General features: G+C 38.0%; 2 protein-coding genes across 3 annotated transcripts in view; one reads left to right on the top strand and one right to left on the bottom strand.

The window, feature by feature from the left end:
* Window positions 1-5,493, top strand: part of LRPPRC (leucine rich pentatricopeptide repeat containing) — a 159,579-nt gene extending 154,086 nt beyond the window's left edge. Inside the window, exons 37-38 of the mRNA XM_038395576.2 lie at window positions 2,687-2,829; window positions 4,668-5,493. Of these exons, the coding sequence (XP_038251504.2) occupies window positions 2,687-2,829; window positions 4,668-4,736 (212 nt within the window). The 3' untranslated portion in view covers window positions 4,737-5,493. The remainder of the gene's footprint in view (window positions 1-2,686; window positions 2,830-4,667) is intronic.
* An 8,119-nt stretch (window positions 5,494-13,612) lies between these two features.
* The window catches only part of LOC119853246 (cytoplasmic dynein 2 light intermediate chain 1), a 133,202-nt gene continuing 130,042 nt past the window's right edge, over window positions 13,613-16,772 (bottom strand). For both annotated transcript variants that reach the window (XM_043511879.1, XM_038396092.2), the window contains one exon: window positions 13,613-14,088. The gene's annotated coding sequence lies outside the window, so the exon portion shown is untranslated. The remainder of the gene's footprint in view (window positions 14,089-16,772) is intronic.

Below are 16,772 nucleotides of genomic sequence, written 5' to 3'. Positions count from 1 at the left end.
CACATCATTTTGTTATAAATGAGGTCATATTATAAGATAACACAGAATTACCTACAAAAGTCAGGGGAGGTTCTTTTGGCATGAATATGGAAGCTAAATCTCACTTCTAAATCTTCAACGATTTTTAAACAGATGAGTCATGTCCAGTTGGTGAGTTCTTACAAGTAATCTAGAAGGTCTGAATTCTTTGTCCTACTAAATGTCCTTTTTTGAGTGTCTGGGTCTCTCCCTTTCTTTTTAGGGACACTTTTCACAAATCATTCTACAGAAGGTGATTCAATCTTTGCCGAATTTGACCTTCTATTATTGACGTCCTCTAGTCTTCCCTGAATCTGAATTGCTCATCCATCTGTAGGCAGCCTTGTGAAATTCTACTCATCCAGAGTAATTGTTTGTTGGGCAAATAAAATATCATTAGTTTTCTCTTACTGTCAGTCATCATGATAAATTGTAGGCAAGTCAATTTTGTACTAAGGCGAATACTTTCATGAGAGTTTTGCAAGCTTGTGGTAGGAACACAGGCCACCTCTTTCCACGGAGCAATTATTTTCTATACTGAAAGGAAAGTGAGGATTGATTATTGCAGACATCTCCAGCTATGAACAAGTAAGGGGTGGGGGGGCCAGTCACTTTTTTTTTTTTTTTTTTTTTTTCTTATCTGAAATGTGATGTTCCTGGAACTGGATTCTTGCATGTGGCAAAAAAATTTCTTCAAACTGCTTTTCTTTCAAGAATGGAGAATTATCAAGTGAAATTTCAGTTGTGTGGTCCATAAAACATAATCCAGGTGTTAGATTTTTCTCATTTTTGTTTTTCATACAATAGATACTTCTAGTTTAAAGAAATGGGAAGTTAACAATTCTGTTATACTTTCATTAAACCGTCACATTGTGCAGGTTCTGTAGCCTCCCACATTGAAAAAGAAGTTCACCCACTCACCAGGTGTGAGTGGGAAGCTTTTCTCTGGTGAATGTAGGGTCTAAACTATTGGATTCTACAGAATTTAAGCTTCCTTTTTTAAAAAAAAAAAAAAAAAAAATGTTTGTAACGTTTATAATTTTTAAGATAGCTTCCAAAGGTGAACAAAATATTAAGTAAATACAGCAAGGTCTTCCTGATCCTGCAGAGAGGCCAACTCCAGTTCTGCTGCTGCTTCTGAGTTTGCCAACCAGCAGCAATATTAACATAACAGAACTGGCAGCAGCAGAACTGTCAAGGATCATTTCAACTTCATGCTGCCTGGGGAAATCTTTGGATAGTAGCAAAGTTAATCATGGGCAGGAGGAAGGGGTGGACCCAAAGGTGTAGGAACAAATGAGCAAAGACCACTTTCTTTCGGCTTTGACTTCTATTTTGGAAGGAAGAGAAATAAAGCTCTTTCCTTCCAGTAGCAAAAGGTGAGTGGAGTTTCATGTTTGTGAGAAATCTATTAGCTAGAGGCTGATACAGATGATGATGAGTCCTGTGTTCTATATCTAGAGAAACATTGGCAATCTCCAAAACAATTAAGCTTTAAATCAGTCTCTTTCTTAAAGGTTAATATCTCAGCAAGAGATTTGCTCCTGGTTGGTAAGGTGGAATGGACCTACTTCGAAGCATTAAAAGGAAAAACTTGTTTGTAAAAAATATAGAAAAATATATTGGGGATATTCTGGAATCTGAGTGTTCCAGCAGGTTTTCTAAAAGATTCTGTGTTCTCCTTTCACTAGCACAACTTATAGTGTGTGTTGGTGTATCTTTCCCCTCTAATGACTGGCCCACACAAGAAAAACATTCTGCTGCTGTAGTGAAATGGAGAGAGTCTCCTTTCGTTAGAACTGTAGAGGCTTGTATCTTTGGAGCTGAAGATGCTAGAGTTTATCCCTCGTTGCAGATGTACAGTTTTAACATCTGAATGTGATGTGATGCCCATGCGTATACAGATTTGTTGTGCATTTTGTGCAAAAGGGATTTCCGAGTAGATAACTTTCAAAGTGAGCAACAAGCTCAGCACAGAGTTCTGGATCATGCCAGGATTATTTGAAAGGGAAAGTGAGTCTGCAATCCACAGACCTAGGATTCACTGATTCTGAACTGCAATACAGTTGGCCTCATTCCAATAAGAGGCCATTGGCTCTACGGCTACATCTATGCTACGGGTATAATTGCCAGCGTGTGTAGACATGCACTGGCTGTCCTCAAGCTAGCATGCTAAACATAGTATAGCCGGGATAGCATGAGCAGTGGCGGCATGCACTAGCTGTGCTGAATACATACCCACAGGGTTCAGGTGGGTTTGTAAGCAGGACGGCCATATTATTCTGGCTACACTACTATTTTTAGTATGCCAGCTCGAGGAGAGCTAACATGGGTATGCCTACCCAAGCTGGGAATCACACCCTCTAGCTTATGGTATAGATGTAGCCTAAACCTCTCAAGGCTTAGAATGTTTTCCTTCTCAATGTGCGGCTCTTATCTCTATCTAGCAAACACCAAAGGAATCTGCCATGCAGCCTCATTGCAAAAGAGAAAAGAAAATTGCTTTGTGGACTGGATTTGTTTTTTATCGGTATTGTGATGGTCCTTTTAGGATCTAAAGAATTGGCCTTAAGAGATGAAGGAAACTAGAAATCTATTTGTTTTGAAGTGTACAGCTAAAGAGAAACTGTTAAGACATCTCCTGTAACTTTTATTTTTTTTCCCTTAGTATTAGACAACGATGTTGTTTCTGCAAAAACTCTGTTTGAGAACATGAAAGCCAAGAATATTCACACAGATGAGATATTTCTAAAACGTTTGGCAATTCTGCTGAAGAATGCAGGAGAGCCTGTCCCGTTCACTGAACCCCCTGTGAGTGTTTTTTCTGATTAAAAAGAAATTGCTCCGCAGACTTTTATATGTTCCATGTAAATAAAACAAGTTGCATACTTAAATACATGGGGATTATATCTCCATGGAGAACCCTCAAAGGAGTCAATGTATGAAGTACTGAGTTTTGTAGGTACAGTATTCATCTTGCATTGGGCTTGACTTATGGGAGAAGAGAACCTTCTGAGGCTTTTTGTATTTAAAGCACAGGATCCTTATTGGCACTCATCAACAGGTGTGAGTTTATCAAATATCCTTGGGGCATTTATCTCAGTGTTTCAACTTTAAAATGATTTTTAGAATGTGTATTGCAATGGCAATTAAAGGATTTCAGTGTCCGGTCATTGCTCGTTTTATTTCTAATGAACATTATTTTATATTGCAATGATACGATGGGATTTTAAAGCTGTAGAATTAATTTTCCCATTGCAGCTTGACTCTTACTGACTTTACTAAAAAAATTTGTAGCTTTGCCCCTTTATAAATGCCCCTTTCCTGAGGGCAACAGATGCATGAAACTGTTTTGGGGAGAGTGAAAATGTTTCCTTCAGTGCATTCTTTTGGTGGATAGTCTACAACAGGGGTGGGGAACCTTTTTTCTATCACAGGCCATTGACCCACAAAAAAAATCAATCACTGGCCACACATGGGGGAGAGTGGAGGGCATCAAGGCTCGGGCTTCCCCCCCATGGCAGGGCGAGCTGGCACTCATGGTTCCAGCCCCACCAGTGGGGGAGCGAGTCTTGGGGCTTCCCGTCCATGGCGTGGCGAGCTAGTGCTTATGGCTCCAACCCTATGGGGGTGGGAGGGAGCGGGGTGTGTGCGCCAAAGTTCAGGGCTTGCCACCTGTGGTGGAGCAAACCAGTGCTTGCGGCTCCAGCCCTGTAGGGGGGCACCCAGGCTCAGGGCTTCCGGCCCACGGTGTCAAGACTCACCACGGGCTGAATGAAATTAAGCAATGGACTGGATTCAGCCCATGGGCCGTAGGTTCCCCACCCATGGTTTACAAATACCAGAGTCTGAAAAGTTAAGATGCTTTCCTTCCCTTGCTTATAATACATATTTTTTTATTAGTTGCGGTTTCTAGCCATTTTGAAATTTTTGAAATCAATTTTTTCTGCCCTTTTTCTAAGACTTTGTTGCATATAATTTCTCTGTATGTTTTTCATTATAGTACGTAGCAATAAGAAACTGTTCTCTCCTTCCTTGTTCAGTTTTGTAAACTGGATTAAGGGCTAAATTATGCCTTGAGATACTTGCACTAAACTGCCCTAGAGGTTCAAAGGAAGATGTGCATTTTTAGGAGCAGTTTTACTCAACTTACTGTAATTTAAACCTCATTTGGGGTTCTTTAGTTTAATTTTAACACACGATATCATTTAATACCTTTTTTACCTCCCTACTAGCAGTGATTATGGTTTTTTCCTAAGTTAGTGGAATTCCTATTTCGATGTTCTAATGTTCCTCCACTCCATTTTTTTATATCTTTTCTCATTTAATATGACTAGATGCTTCCTTTATTTTATTCATTTATTCTCAAACACTCAGTTGCAGATTGAGGTTGGGAAATATCTTGATTTTTATATAAGTGAAAATTTTTGATGGTATTTTCTTAAGCATTTCATGCAAAATTTTCTTTTACTCAACATAAGAATTTTTCTTAAGTTATTCTATAAACCCCCTTGATGTAGAATAACTAGTGCATAGCCTAGAACAATAAATAGATTTGGCTTTTCGCAGAAAGTGTGGGGTTTTATTCACTATTAGTAATTTTCAGTGCAAGAATATTGATTTTTTTTCTCCCTCTCCTGTATTTATAGGAGTCCTTCCATTTCTACGCAAACAAATTGAGGCAAGAAAGGCAAGAAATCTCATCACATGAAGTATAAATATTTTCATGCTTTGGTTGTTTGTGACTATGAAAGATGTTGAATGTATTTAATATTGTTAGAAAAAATAAAACAAAATTGAATATGTAATTACTTCAGTGTAATATAATTTACTCAAACATAGTATGTCTTTTTAAACTTGGCCTTCAGTGACTAAACTGTAACTGAGACATGCATTTATTAGTAGAAATACTGTTTACTCCTGTAGAGCTGCTGGCTCGACAGTAGAACAGTCCCTTATAGCTGTCGTTTTTTTATGTTTGACCTGGTGAAAGCTGATTACACTCTGGCTCCCAGTTCCACTGAAGTTTACTGTAAATATCCTATATGTAACTCACTTTTCAGTATGGCTCTGATCCAAAGCCCAGGGAAGTCAGTGACCCTTTTCATTGACTTCAGTGAGCTTTGGATCAGGTTTAAAAACAGCTATTTCCATGTCTCTTAAGAACCACTAGCTAGTAGCTGGGATTGCTTTTGAAAAAACTGTAATTCTGATGTCCACTGCAGTGTGAAGCTGTACATCAAATTCAGAAATATATCTTTGATAGTAAATATATACTCTATACATTTGTGGAAAGGTAGCAGCTGCTTGGTGATACTTACCTGTAACTGCTCTATGCTGCCTTTCCCTTCCTTTGCTGGGTCTCAGGACAATGTTCTGTGATTTGTTTGTTTGTTTTTGTTTTTTTTTAAGTCCACTTTCTTTTCAATTAATTTGTACCTACTATGTAGATCAAATAAAACTGCACACATTTCAGTTTTGTTTCTCCTTAATTATTTTCTACATGCCTTAAATATTCCTCTTGTTAACCAGTTGGGTGGTAGAGGTAAAAGTGGGGTCAATATTTCTACCTCTTACATTGGTGAATTGAGCCATGTTGAGTTGCAAGCCATTTCATAACTTCATGTTGCCACTGCCACAAGTCTGCTTAATTCCCTGCTGTGTGAAAATCAAGGACAGAGTAGTCTGATATAGCAATGGAGGGGAGTGGCCGTCACTTGCAGTAGCAAGGGCAGCATTGGTAACTTGCCAGAAGACTGAGGTATGTATTTTATTTGCATAAGTATTTGTAGCAATTGGCATATCCAAATCTCATGGTTAGTGCAAAATCCCAAAATCTTGAAGATAAGCATGTGCTGTTAGCTACTGTAAGGGACTGCAGAAGACTTTGTTACGGCCTAGCTAGGGAACTTCCGCTTTCTCGAGCTGAGAGGTCATTGTAGGACATAGAAAGTTACTGCAGGACACAGGAAACCAGCCATTGACCAGTTCCAGCTGCTTTGCATGGTCTTTCACCAGGTAGCGGAAACCCCCTTTTTGGAAGTACCTAATTCTATATTTATGAGCTGTTTTTGTGTAGTGCTTATTAACACTGCTTGTCTGCCCCTCCGTCGGACTCCGCCCCAGGCAGAGCTCTGGTGTGCTGGGTTCCCCGCCTCCGTGACTGCAACACTTGTTGGGTGGGTCACTAACCTTCAGTAAAGCCAATAACTCACAGCTGTGTGTAAGCCTCGTTTTTTTCAGAGTACTCCTGCCAGGCCTGTGGTCCTTTGAGCACCTTGGCCCAGAACAGCTACTAAAGAGAAAGAAGGCATAGAGAATAAAACATCTCTTTTACCGTTGTGAATAAGCAAAGAAAACCCCAAAATCCCTGCCTGTGAGTATACCGTACGGCACAGAGTGTGTCTGTGCACAGAATGGAATAACTCTCAATGGATGGCTGATGGCATAAGGGTAAATCTTTTTTATTTTCCAAATATCACTAGTAAATGCACTTCATATAGAAAACAATACTGGTGTAAAGTAAAATACCTAATGGCCTCCATATGGCCTCAGATTTAAGGCCTGGAACTGGGAGGCTTGACATACAGGCTGCCACTGACTTACTGAGAAAGCTTAGACAAGTCACTAAACCCCCCTAGTGCCTCAGTTCTCAATTTGGCATGATGAAGATTACACCTCTCTGAGAAATTGATAGGATAGTATAAAGACAGTTAAACATTTTGGGATCTTTGGCTGGAAGATTCTATAGAAATGCAGGAAGAAAAAGACAATACAAAACTACATACATGATGGTCCTTATCCCAGGCAGTCTTTAAAATTGTAGAAGAATTATGCCACTGTTTTAAATACCCAAATCGAGTTAACAAAGCACATTTGCTAACAAATAGAAATAGAGCTTCAATCTTGAAGTTGGAGTGAGATCTGTTTAACCTTTGTCCATAAATATTGTAAAATGCAGAGTCCCAGCGCGAGGTTTATTCGTACCATTAAAATAATCATCCAGTAATAAATGAACAATCTCTCTCAGTGACTGTTAGAGATATATAACATGATAACATCTTGCACCAAGGTTGTGCATAACATCAGCTGATGGGGTGAGGCTACTATCAGGTAACTATGCAAGTTAAAATACAGACACCATTGTGCCAATGGATGAAACTGAATGTTAGATACATTAGATTCCCCCCCGCAGTGTTACTACAGGGCACCCGATGATTTTAATTATATGAAGGACGAACCTTAAATTACTACTTGTTTTTAATTGTCTGTGTATACCAATATGAGCATATGGGCTCATTAAGCTGTGCTTACACTGCTTTGCATTGCCAGAGCAGTGTAAAACCACAGTGTACACACCCCAGTTCACCTCTACATCCTGTCCTCCAAATTCCCCATTTCTTGCACATTCCTTTGTGGCATGCACTAGTCCCCCTCTCCCTCACCACGTGCATAGGCTTCCCTCTTCTTGAGTAGATCTGGTGCAACAGCTCTGTTCTGGGAGATGATACGTATTTGGAATTAAAGGTTTACTTTACAGCAGAGGATGATGCAATTCAAAATTGGCTGCCATCTCCCATTGATCTCAATGGGATCAAGACCATAACTACCTTAATTTTAAGGTGCCCTTTTTCAAAAGGGCCACTGCCTCCCATTATTTCCAGTGAAAATGAGGCCAGCACCCATCTTTGTTAAAGAGCAGCCTGTGGCCTCAATCCTACTGAGAATAAATGAGAGATGGTCATCTCAAAATGGCTACCTAAGTGTGGGCAAAGTATGACCTCAGCCTTATTGATGATGATAAGGCAGAGGCAGTCATTCTGAAAGAGGGCAATTCTATGTGGAATTTTCTGAAGTACAGTATTGATCAGTCTCACTGAAGAAGAAACTTACATGAATGAAGAATAATGGGAAGGTGAACATTAATCATAAAAAAAAATTGCTTAAATGTAACTTCTGGGAAAGGTTTTGGTGAGTTCTAACTATAAGAGAACTTGGAAGCATCTGCATTATTTAGATTACTCAGGAGAAAAGTCTGACATTGAAGTTTTGTAAAGGATAAATTTTTAATGAATTTTAACTCAAACTCATCAATTTAATCTCAGAAAATTCATCCTATACTTAAAGCATAAATTTGGGGAAGGATAAGCTATAATGCATTATATAATTTTTGAGGATAACATGCATTCTTCATCCACAAAATGGGTGAATGTGTGCTTCAAGTGCAAAACTGAATTTGGTTTCATTTTGGAAATGGTACTTCCATAGTTAATTTTCTTTTTTATACTTAGTATTCTTTCATCAGTAAATTGAATTTTGGGAAAGCTAAGGTGATGAATGTGATTAAAGTAGGCATTTTGTTATACCTGGCAAGATTAATATGTTTGTTGCACTGGCAGTGTGGATTTATGATGTCTTTAATTATTCATTTCCTAGATTTTAAGTGCAAAGTAATATGATAGGGAAGTATATTTTTTGCAGAATTAGCTGATTATCTTTTTAATCAAGTTTTTTAATTTAGAGATTCTGCAATTTAAGGACATTTGTGTTGTTTTGGATGGGGAGGGGATAGATTCTGGCAACCAGATTGTGATGGATGTAGAGGGCCTAATGTTGGAAACAGACAGAATATACAGTTAGATATACCATATCCAGTTAGCTCTAAGTATCTGGCAGCCAGTGCTTGTGTATCATCAAGATAACTGAATTAATAGCTTAAATTTCAATCACAGCTCAATGGTTGAATGTCTATCTGCAAGCAAGACCAAGTATTTAGTTATCTCATTTTAGAATGGAGACATTTCTCATTTCTAAAGCTACAGCTACAGTAAATGTATGTCAGTATAATATCAACATAATTGAAGACTCGGTCTGCTAGTTTGCAACCCTTTCTGTAATGCCACAGCTCTTATTTTAGAAGTCGTCTTACAAATCTCTCTTAATTTCATAGTCTTGTGTTCCAGCAAGTCAAGTCAAAACAGCATAAGTGAGGGTTAGGCCTGTACATTTTGAAGTCTGAGCCACCATTTGAAGCAAATTGAACACACCCACAGAGCAAGCTGCTATACACCAAGCTGCTGGAGCTGATGGGGAAGGTTGCAGTGATGTTCATCTGCAGATAGGGATAGTGGAACTCACACTTAGCTGACAGGTCCCAAATCCTTCCTGGAATTGGACCCTCAGTAGATCTGGTAGTTTAAATCTCATGGAAGGGTAAGAGTCCCCTTAATTCTCTGTTCCACTGAACCAATTTTCTTTCAGCAGGGGGCTGACACTTGGAGAAGGAACATCTCGTTGGGTAGGGTTTAGATTTAACTGGTACTAATTCTGTATTTGTGTATATATAGGTCAAACATTCCCGTGACTTGATACCATCACTTGGGTCACTGTACATTGTAACATACCATTATTTGTTTTACGATCACAACTGGAGATGGCCAATGGGCCATCTGTTACCAAAGCAAATAGTTTAATGTACTCAAAGTGAGAGATCCTCTAGCTCTGAAACTGTGTCTGCATTTGGGGTGGCTGCAGATTGGTATGACCCAATCAGTCCATGACTGGTGGCTGCATTTTGGTGGTGAGCCAATTCAACACTTGAGAGAGCCACAGCTGGAGCATGCAGGGAGGAAACAGTACTAGGATTTTTGTGGCATCAGTACCAGGTACGTAGACCCAGGCCTGTGTTGCTCAGTCAAGGTGAGGTGGCAGGGGGCTCTACATCCTCTTGAGCCAAGGTAGCCCATTGCAGAACCTGGAGGCCTGAAAAGAGGGATAATTAAGAACAGGCAGGCCCAGGCCCACTGCCTCTAATGATTGTTATGAAAGTTTGGTTTTCTTTCCAAGTAAACATAGTGGGTGCAATTAAGGAATTATTACTCGGGAATTAGATGTTTTTCTGTCTGGTGTATTGTAGCATTCATGTCATTGTGGGATGTGATCTTCTCAATCCAAATCAGTGTTGTGCTTGAAAGGTTCAGCTTTCCTACAGTATGCTTGAAATTACTAAGCAGTTCATCTTTGTGTTGGTTTTATATATATATACCTAAGAAACAACCATTTGAAGCATAAATACAATTTAGAAAATTTAAATTTATTTGCCAAATATGTGGGCAGTTTCATTAGTTTTGTATATTCAAAATGAAATACCTACAAGATGATGAAATACAGAACAGCAGCCTTGCAAACTTGTCAGGTTAATTTACCAGTCCAGACATAAAACTTACTCTGTCACACTGACCATAACATTTTACTTACCCATTCAAAATAGAAAAGAATATTACTTGCCTGGGGCAACTGGGTCACTAGAATTCTGCAAGATTTTAGTACAAATACAATATACCGTAGGTGTCCAGAGATTTCTTCTGCAGCAGCTCCATGGAAGACTGATAAAAGACTGATTTTCAAAAGATCTGACATTGTTACTGTACAAAGCAAATTGTGAGTACATGTATCAATATGCATAATATTATACCTTGACTGGAATTGAGATGTCTGGTAGAAAAATTGCTGTCTGAGTAGAGGAGATGACTGACAGTGACCTTCCATGCTCTAAACCACATACTCAGTGTGGTTAGTTTTTAAGCCTGCTGGATGATGGGCTTTGTGAGAGGAAGGAAGAGAAGGGGTTTCTCTGAATTCATCTTTCATGCAGGGGCTTCTATTCCAATCCCCTGCAAACCAACCACCAGGAATCTGTGTCCAAACTCCATTACAAAGTGACCCCTTCAGGATGCCTTAAGCTTCTGCTTAGCCTGTCAATAGTTTTTGATGTCAAAAACCACAATGCACCCTATCTTAGTGACCCCATTGAGATAATGGGATGGTATCTGACTTCAAGAACTTCACACTTTGGTCTCATATACAGTAAGAGAAAGTGCTGAGTTTCTCCAGTAAGTATGGAAGTAAGATAATTAAGAATTGAAGCTTGGTTTCCTCCAATGTTTGCTGTAAGTATCAAAAGCAGTTAAAAGTGAATGTGTCTATACAACACTTAGTACAACAGGGCTCCACCTTGTGAATGTATCTATACAACACTTAGTACAACAGGGCTCCACCTTGGCTAGTACTGTTTGGTACAACTGTTAATTCAGTGGTACTTACATAGGCCTTATTACTGTAGTAACTGAGCAACTCTCAATCATTAATGTATTCATCCTCCAAACAGCCTGTGAATGAGGACAGTATTATTATAGTATTTTTGTAGTATTACAGTTACTTTTTACAGATGGGTAACTGCGGGACGGAGATTAAGTGACTTTCCTAAGGTCACACAGGAAATCTGTTCCAGCCTCAGCCTCTCAGATTTTAGAACTACTCTAATAAAATACCTTCTTATAGCTGTTTATCATGCTTTTGGCATTGCACATATTACAAAGCAGCTATAATAATAAGGTACAAGAAACCTAACTCAGATTAGTTTTAAGGTCAGAAGCTGACCTTGGAACACCCTTTAGCTGTGCTGTTGCATGATTTAGGTAGAGAATTGCTGACATTTAACTTTCTTTTTCAAGTTGTAGAGATAACAAAAATAATTTGTTTCCAGATATATTATTGAGAATGCACATACTCTGTAAAACTAGCCAATTTAGCCTAAAATAAATAGGATTACCCTTTTCTGTGGTATCTGTGGTATTGTGATTCCTGATGTGTACTATGGAAAATACCTTGAATACCTCAAATACTGAGGTTAGCTTAACTTTAAATCTTCAGCTATCTAAAGTCATTATCAGTTTTTTTAAAATAGCATTTTTTTAAAATCGCACAATGGATACAGTAAAAAATCACAATATGATTAGAAATGTCTGCTTACTGCACTGCACTCCCCTTATGAGCTGTACATCTGCAAGCTTTACTTACACAAGGTTTTTTATTTCCTTTGTGATATTATTTACCTAGCCTATACTGCAAATATTATAATGTTCATAGCAAGATCACTAGTAATATTTCATGTTACACTTGATTGTTACATTCCGTCAGAAAATTAACAGCTTTGGTTTAATAGTCAAATGTACATTAAGACAGAAACATAGAAATTAACTGTAGTTCCTTTCTCTATATTTTTTTTAATGGCAATCATAGTCTTTGTGTCTATATTATAAATACTTCAGGGAGCACAGTATCTCATGCCTGGAAATACAATGTCTGCATTTGTATGTCTTTCTAGCAGACACCAATAACATGATAAATTTGTCTACATTCAGCAAATGAAAACAAGGTTGAAAAACTGTGTTGTACTACTAGCTGCAGGGGGCATAAAAATTATGGTAATTTATAGCTTTACTATTGTTAGTCATGCACATTAATGTTTTCAGTGGTAATTTATCATGTTTCTGGCACTGAACATATTACAAAGCAGCAATAATGTACTCTTACAATATGGAAGCATTGATGAATTCCCTATGAAATGCACAAAGCTAAATATTCATATCCTTTCATTTTATTCTATTTTTTAAAAAGAAAAGTCTAAGCCATGTACATCCAAAACATTTGACAGTATTGAGATCTACTTTAATCAGAAATGTGCTTTTCTCAATAAAGATAATACTTAGCCAAATTATCACAGCAAATGATTACAAGAAGGGGATGCTTTGTTCATTCTGAAGGCAGGGGAGCGGTTATAATATTCTGTGATTCAAAAGGCCACTGTCATTTTGCTCAGAATAAAACAAATGGTGTGAAATGTTGGCTTTCTTAATCATTCCAAGTGGCCTCATTCCCCTGCAGAGCTCAGTCGGAGGTGTCAACTCGGGCTAGTACAGTTAGGAATTTAAGAAGTGTATTTTTATTACTTTATTTGATTATTATATTTATTAAACATACATTATAAGAGAAACAATATAATTAGCTCTTTTCTTTTCTCAGCAATGATCTGATTCCCTTGTGGTGATAACTGCCATGCTTTTGATCTTGTGAATTATCCTCTCTTGAATCTGATTATTGTCTTGTATAACAGACAAGCAATCATATGGCTCTTAATTAGAACAGCAAATGCCCTGTGTTTCAAAGTTTGTTTGTGTACTGCTTGTTATCTCTGTCTCTAGTGTGGTTGTCATGCTATTAGGCTTTAGAAGGCCTTCCAAACAGCTGCTTAAATTTTATATATTTCTATGGACTAGCTGATAACACCATTAATGAAATGACTGCTTATTTTTAAGAGTACAGTATATTACTAAAAGTGATCATTTTAAGTTACAAAAAGGAAACCTTAAGTGATTATGGTTTTAATGGCTCTCACTTTCTTTAGGTCATTGGTTTTGGCACCATGGCTTGCTAGCTGGAAGATTCAACTTTAGACTAGAACACGCTACATCATCTTGTCTCACCTCTGGTATACCATAGACTTGTGGACACCAGAACGGGATGCAGTATTCCAGCATCAGTCTTACCAGTGCTTTATATAGAGGTAAAATCAGGTCCCAACTCCTCCTCACTGCTCTCTTGTTTATATAATCCATGCTGAGGCTGAACTGGTCACACAAAGGTTATATATTTTTTGCTTCAGGACTCTCTCCCAGATGAAGCATGGAATACTATTGATTTTTAGATCAAACTATAAATAGCTTAGAAAACATTCTCCCCCCCCCCCCCCAACACAGTATTGTGGAGAACAAAAGTAGTGACTTGAGGAATGCTACAGACCAAGCCCTAAAATGGCTGGCATGTAATGAGCATACTGGATATTGCTGTCAGGCATTGGGCCAGCCAAGGTAGCAACTATCTTATCAGACAATGCTAGCACAGACATTAGAAAAGAGCATAGCAAATAATTCATAGCGGATAATTTGTTCAGTTAATTTAGTCCGTATCTATTTGTGAATTGCCATGGTTTTACAATTTTTGTGCATTTATTTTCACCTAATAACTTCAATGATTAAGTCTTCATCTGTAGATTGTTGATAAGCAAGTCATTGAGAGTCTTCTCTGCATAACATTTGAGCTCTCTTGGTCATGTGGCATTGTTTCTGTTTCCTCATTGGACGAGTATAACCCTTAGAATCAGATTTCTGGTTTCTATTCTTCTGTTGATTCCCTGAACATTCCTGCCAGTAAACTCATTCACAAGAAAATCTGTGGAAAGTGAAAGCATAAATGAGGCACAAAGGATGCTGAAGTGAATTAACTCTTATTCAAGCAAATATTCAAGGTGCAAATCATGATGGTAGGAATGGCTTTGGTGAGATGAGATGAGATGAAAGCAGCTAAAGGTGCACAAGAGTATGTGTGTGCTGGGGAAATCTTATATGCATATACATAGATACATTTTTTGTAAAATCTGTTAAAGTTCAGTTTCTTGTCAGAAGGAAGAACGGAAATCTGAAATGTGCTATGAACATGCAAGTCAAATAACTTCAAGCTGAGCTGCAGTCCAAAGTAAATATGTAAGAGTTGTATTTATTGGTGAAATCCACACAGATAAATAGCTTTGCTTTGTCGGCAACTACATTTAAGGCTATATTATTAAATAGGGAGCCAAACTGCAATTTGAAATAATCACACATAAATTAAACTATTAAGATATAATAGAAATTTATGTTCACGCAAGAAAGATAGACTTTTTTAAAGTAAGTTAGGCCTTGAAAGGGATTTAAAAAAAAACCAAACCTCAACCGACTGCTTAAAGGTTATTGCCTTAATGAATAGCTACTAATGCTGTATGAACTGTTTATCTTTGGCTTTCAGGTAAAAAACAAAAATACAGCATGTCACAACTGCATGTGTTTTGTTGTTTCTTGTCTACTGCAGTCTAAAGGAATCGCTATGGCTGAAGCCTGAAAGGTTTGTCATCTCCACTACAAGTGGCCCGATGAGCACCTGTAATTTTCTTTCTATAGTGCACTGCATAAAGGCTGCCATCTGCAAGAAACGATTTAAGCTTCTTAATAAACTGAGAAATTGATGGCTTTTTTAAAAAAAATTGACTGAGTTAGCACCATTAATACTTAAGCATTTTTCACAATACATAAATATGGCATGGCATTTATTATAGACATTTATTAAAGCGACTGTCAACTTGAAATCAAATGAGTTAAAAGTAGTTTGAAGGACTGTCTCTGCCCCAAGTTTCAAAATTGCTGAAAATCACACTCCCCTGTTTTTTAAAAAATGTTCGTCTTCCCCATTTGCTATGTGAAAGATCCACAAAAACAAGGAAAACTGCTACACAAATTCTGTCAAATACACAAAGTAAACAAAAAATAAAATTTCTTTCAGTGATAGTGATCTTAGATGGTGCTTGTAACAACACAGGAAAATTTCATACAAGATATTTTTAAGTGTCCTTTTAATTAACAAAGCTTTCTTGCTTCTAGGCTTTGATATCTATTTTGTTTATAGTCAGTTATTGGTGCTCCATGTATTTTGTGCCATGCTTCTTGAAACTCTCTCACCCTGAGTTGTTGTACCTGATACAGTGTGGTCTAAACTGAAACATGAAAGTAGTTTGCAATTAGCTCGTCCACTGGCCAATTCTAGTGTCTGCAAAATATCTCACTGGGAGCTGAGCAACCACTTTACATGTTATGTCATTTCAGACACTGTCAATGATATGGAGATATTCAAAGCCTACATTTAACAAGTGGGTGCTTTAATCAGGAAATATAAATTAATAAAGGGTGCTCTGGTACCGCAGTTATGAGTGTTGTGAAAGAACCAGAATAGATTGGAGGGTGGGGGGAAGATCAGCAGGCAAATCCCTGGAAAGAGTTTTGGAATAATAGCAATGTCCAATCTGTAGGTGCTAAAGTAAAAGCTGCCTTCACAAGTTTCAAAGCCGTGAATGGATTAAGAAGAGCCACTGTAGTCATACATAGTGTATTACAAATTGGATCACAGCACTTGCACTACATATAATATACATCACTTGTGTTACATGAAGCTTTTCTAAGTTACTAAAATCGTGGGGTGGGGGCTGAGAATTAAATTAGGTCTGTCGCATGCATTTTTCAGAATCCACTATATTGCTTTTTTATGACATCACAAGACATTTTTCCATCTTTCTCTAGCACCACCATGACATGTGAAACCTGTCCACTTGGGTACAGCTAGAGTTAAATGGCAAGGGACGTTAGAGACAATAAAGGGCTCAAATAATTAGATGTACATTCTCTGCTTTTCTTGGACAGTTAGTTGATGCAGTGGGAGATTTCATAGTAGACAGTCCTGCATATAGAAATGCAGCTTGAGCATAATCTGCTCCCAGATTCGCAGGCTGGATCTTGACTCTGATATTCTACTCTACACAGGTATGTGTATAACTCCCAATGATATCAGTGGAAGTTTTGCTTGTTGTTCATTCTTGTAATTAAATTAGAAGGTACCTGAATACTATGATGAGGAGGGCCAGATAAGGAATTCTGTGCATAGAGGAAGAACAGACTTACCAAATTTGAAATCCATTGTATGGATGTTGCCCTTTATCTACCTAAGCCAAATGTAATTCTGCTTTTTTAGAAAGTTATTCCCTCAGTTAATGTATAGTGAGTTTAATTCCTTATAGAACAGAATGCAAGCTACAATGCAGCTACCCATATATTCACTACCCCATGCAATGAAAGCCACCCTTGGTCCCATTACCCATCCTATAATAAATCTTGCTGGATGGTGGTGAAAGATGGAATCTGCAGGAGGTTTCCCAATTGCACATTAAAGCTAGGGGGGAAGTAAATGTTTGCCACTCCTCTTCCCGCACTGTACAGGCCACAAGAGACGCCCACAAACCCTGTGGGGTGTCTGCAATAGAGGCTTTATGCCCC

The sequence above is a fragment of the Dermochelys coriacea genome, chromosome 3 (genome assembly GCF_009764565.3).
Source record: "Dermochelys coriacea isolate rDerCor1 chromosome 3, rDerCor1.pri.v4, whole genome shotgun sequence".
NCBI classification, from domain to species: Eukaryota; Metazoa; Chordata; order Testudines; family Dermochelyidae; genus Dermochelys; species Dermochelys coriacea.
The sequence above is the reverse complement of the archived record's forward strand: the minus strand, read 5'-3'. Positions and strand labels throughout refer to the sequence as shown.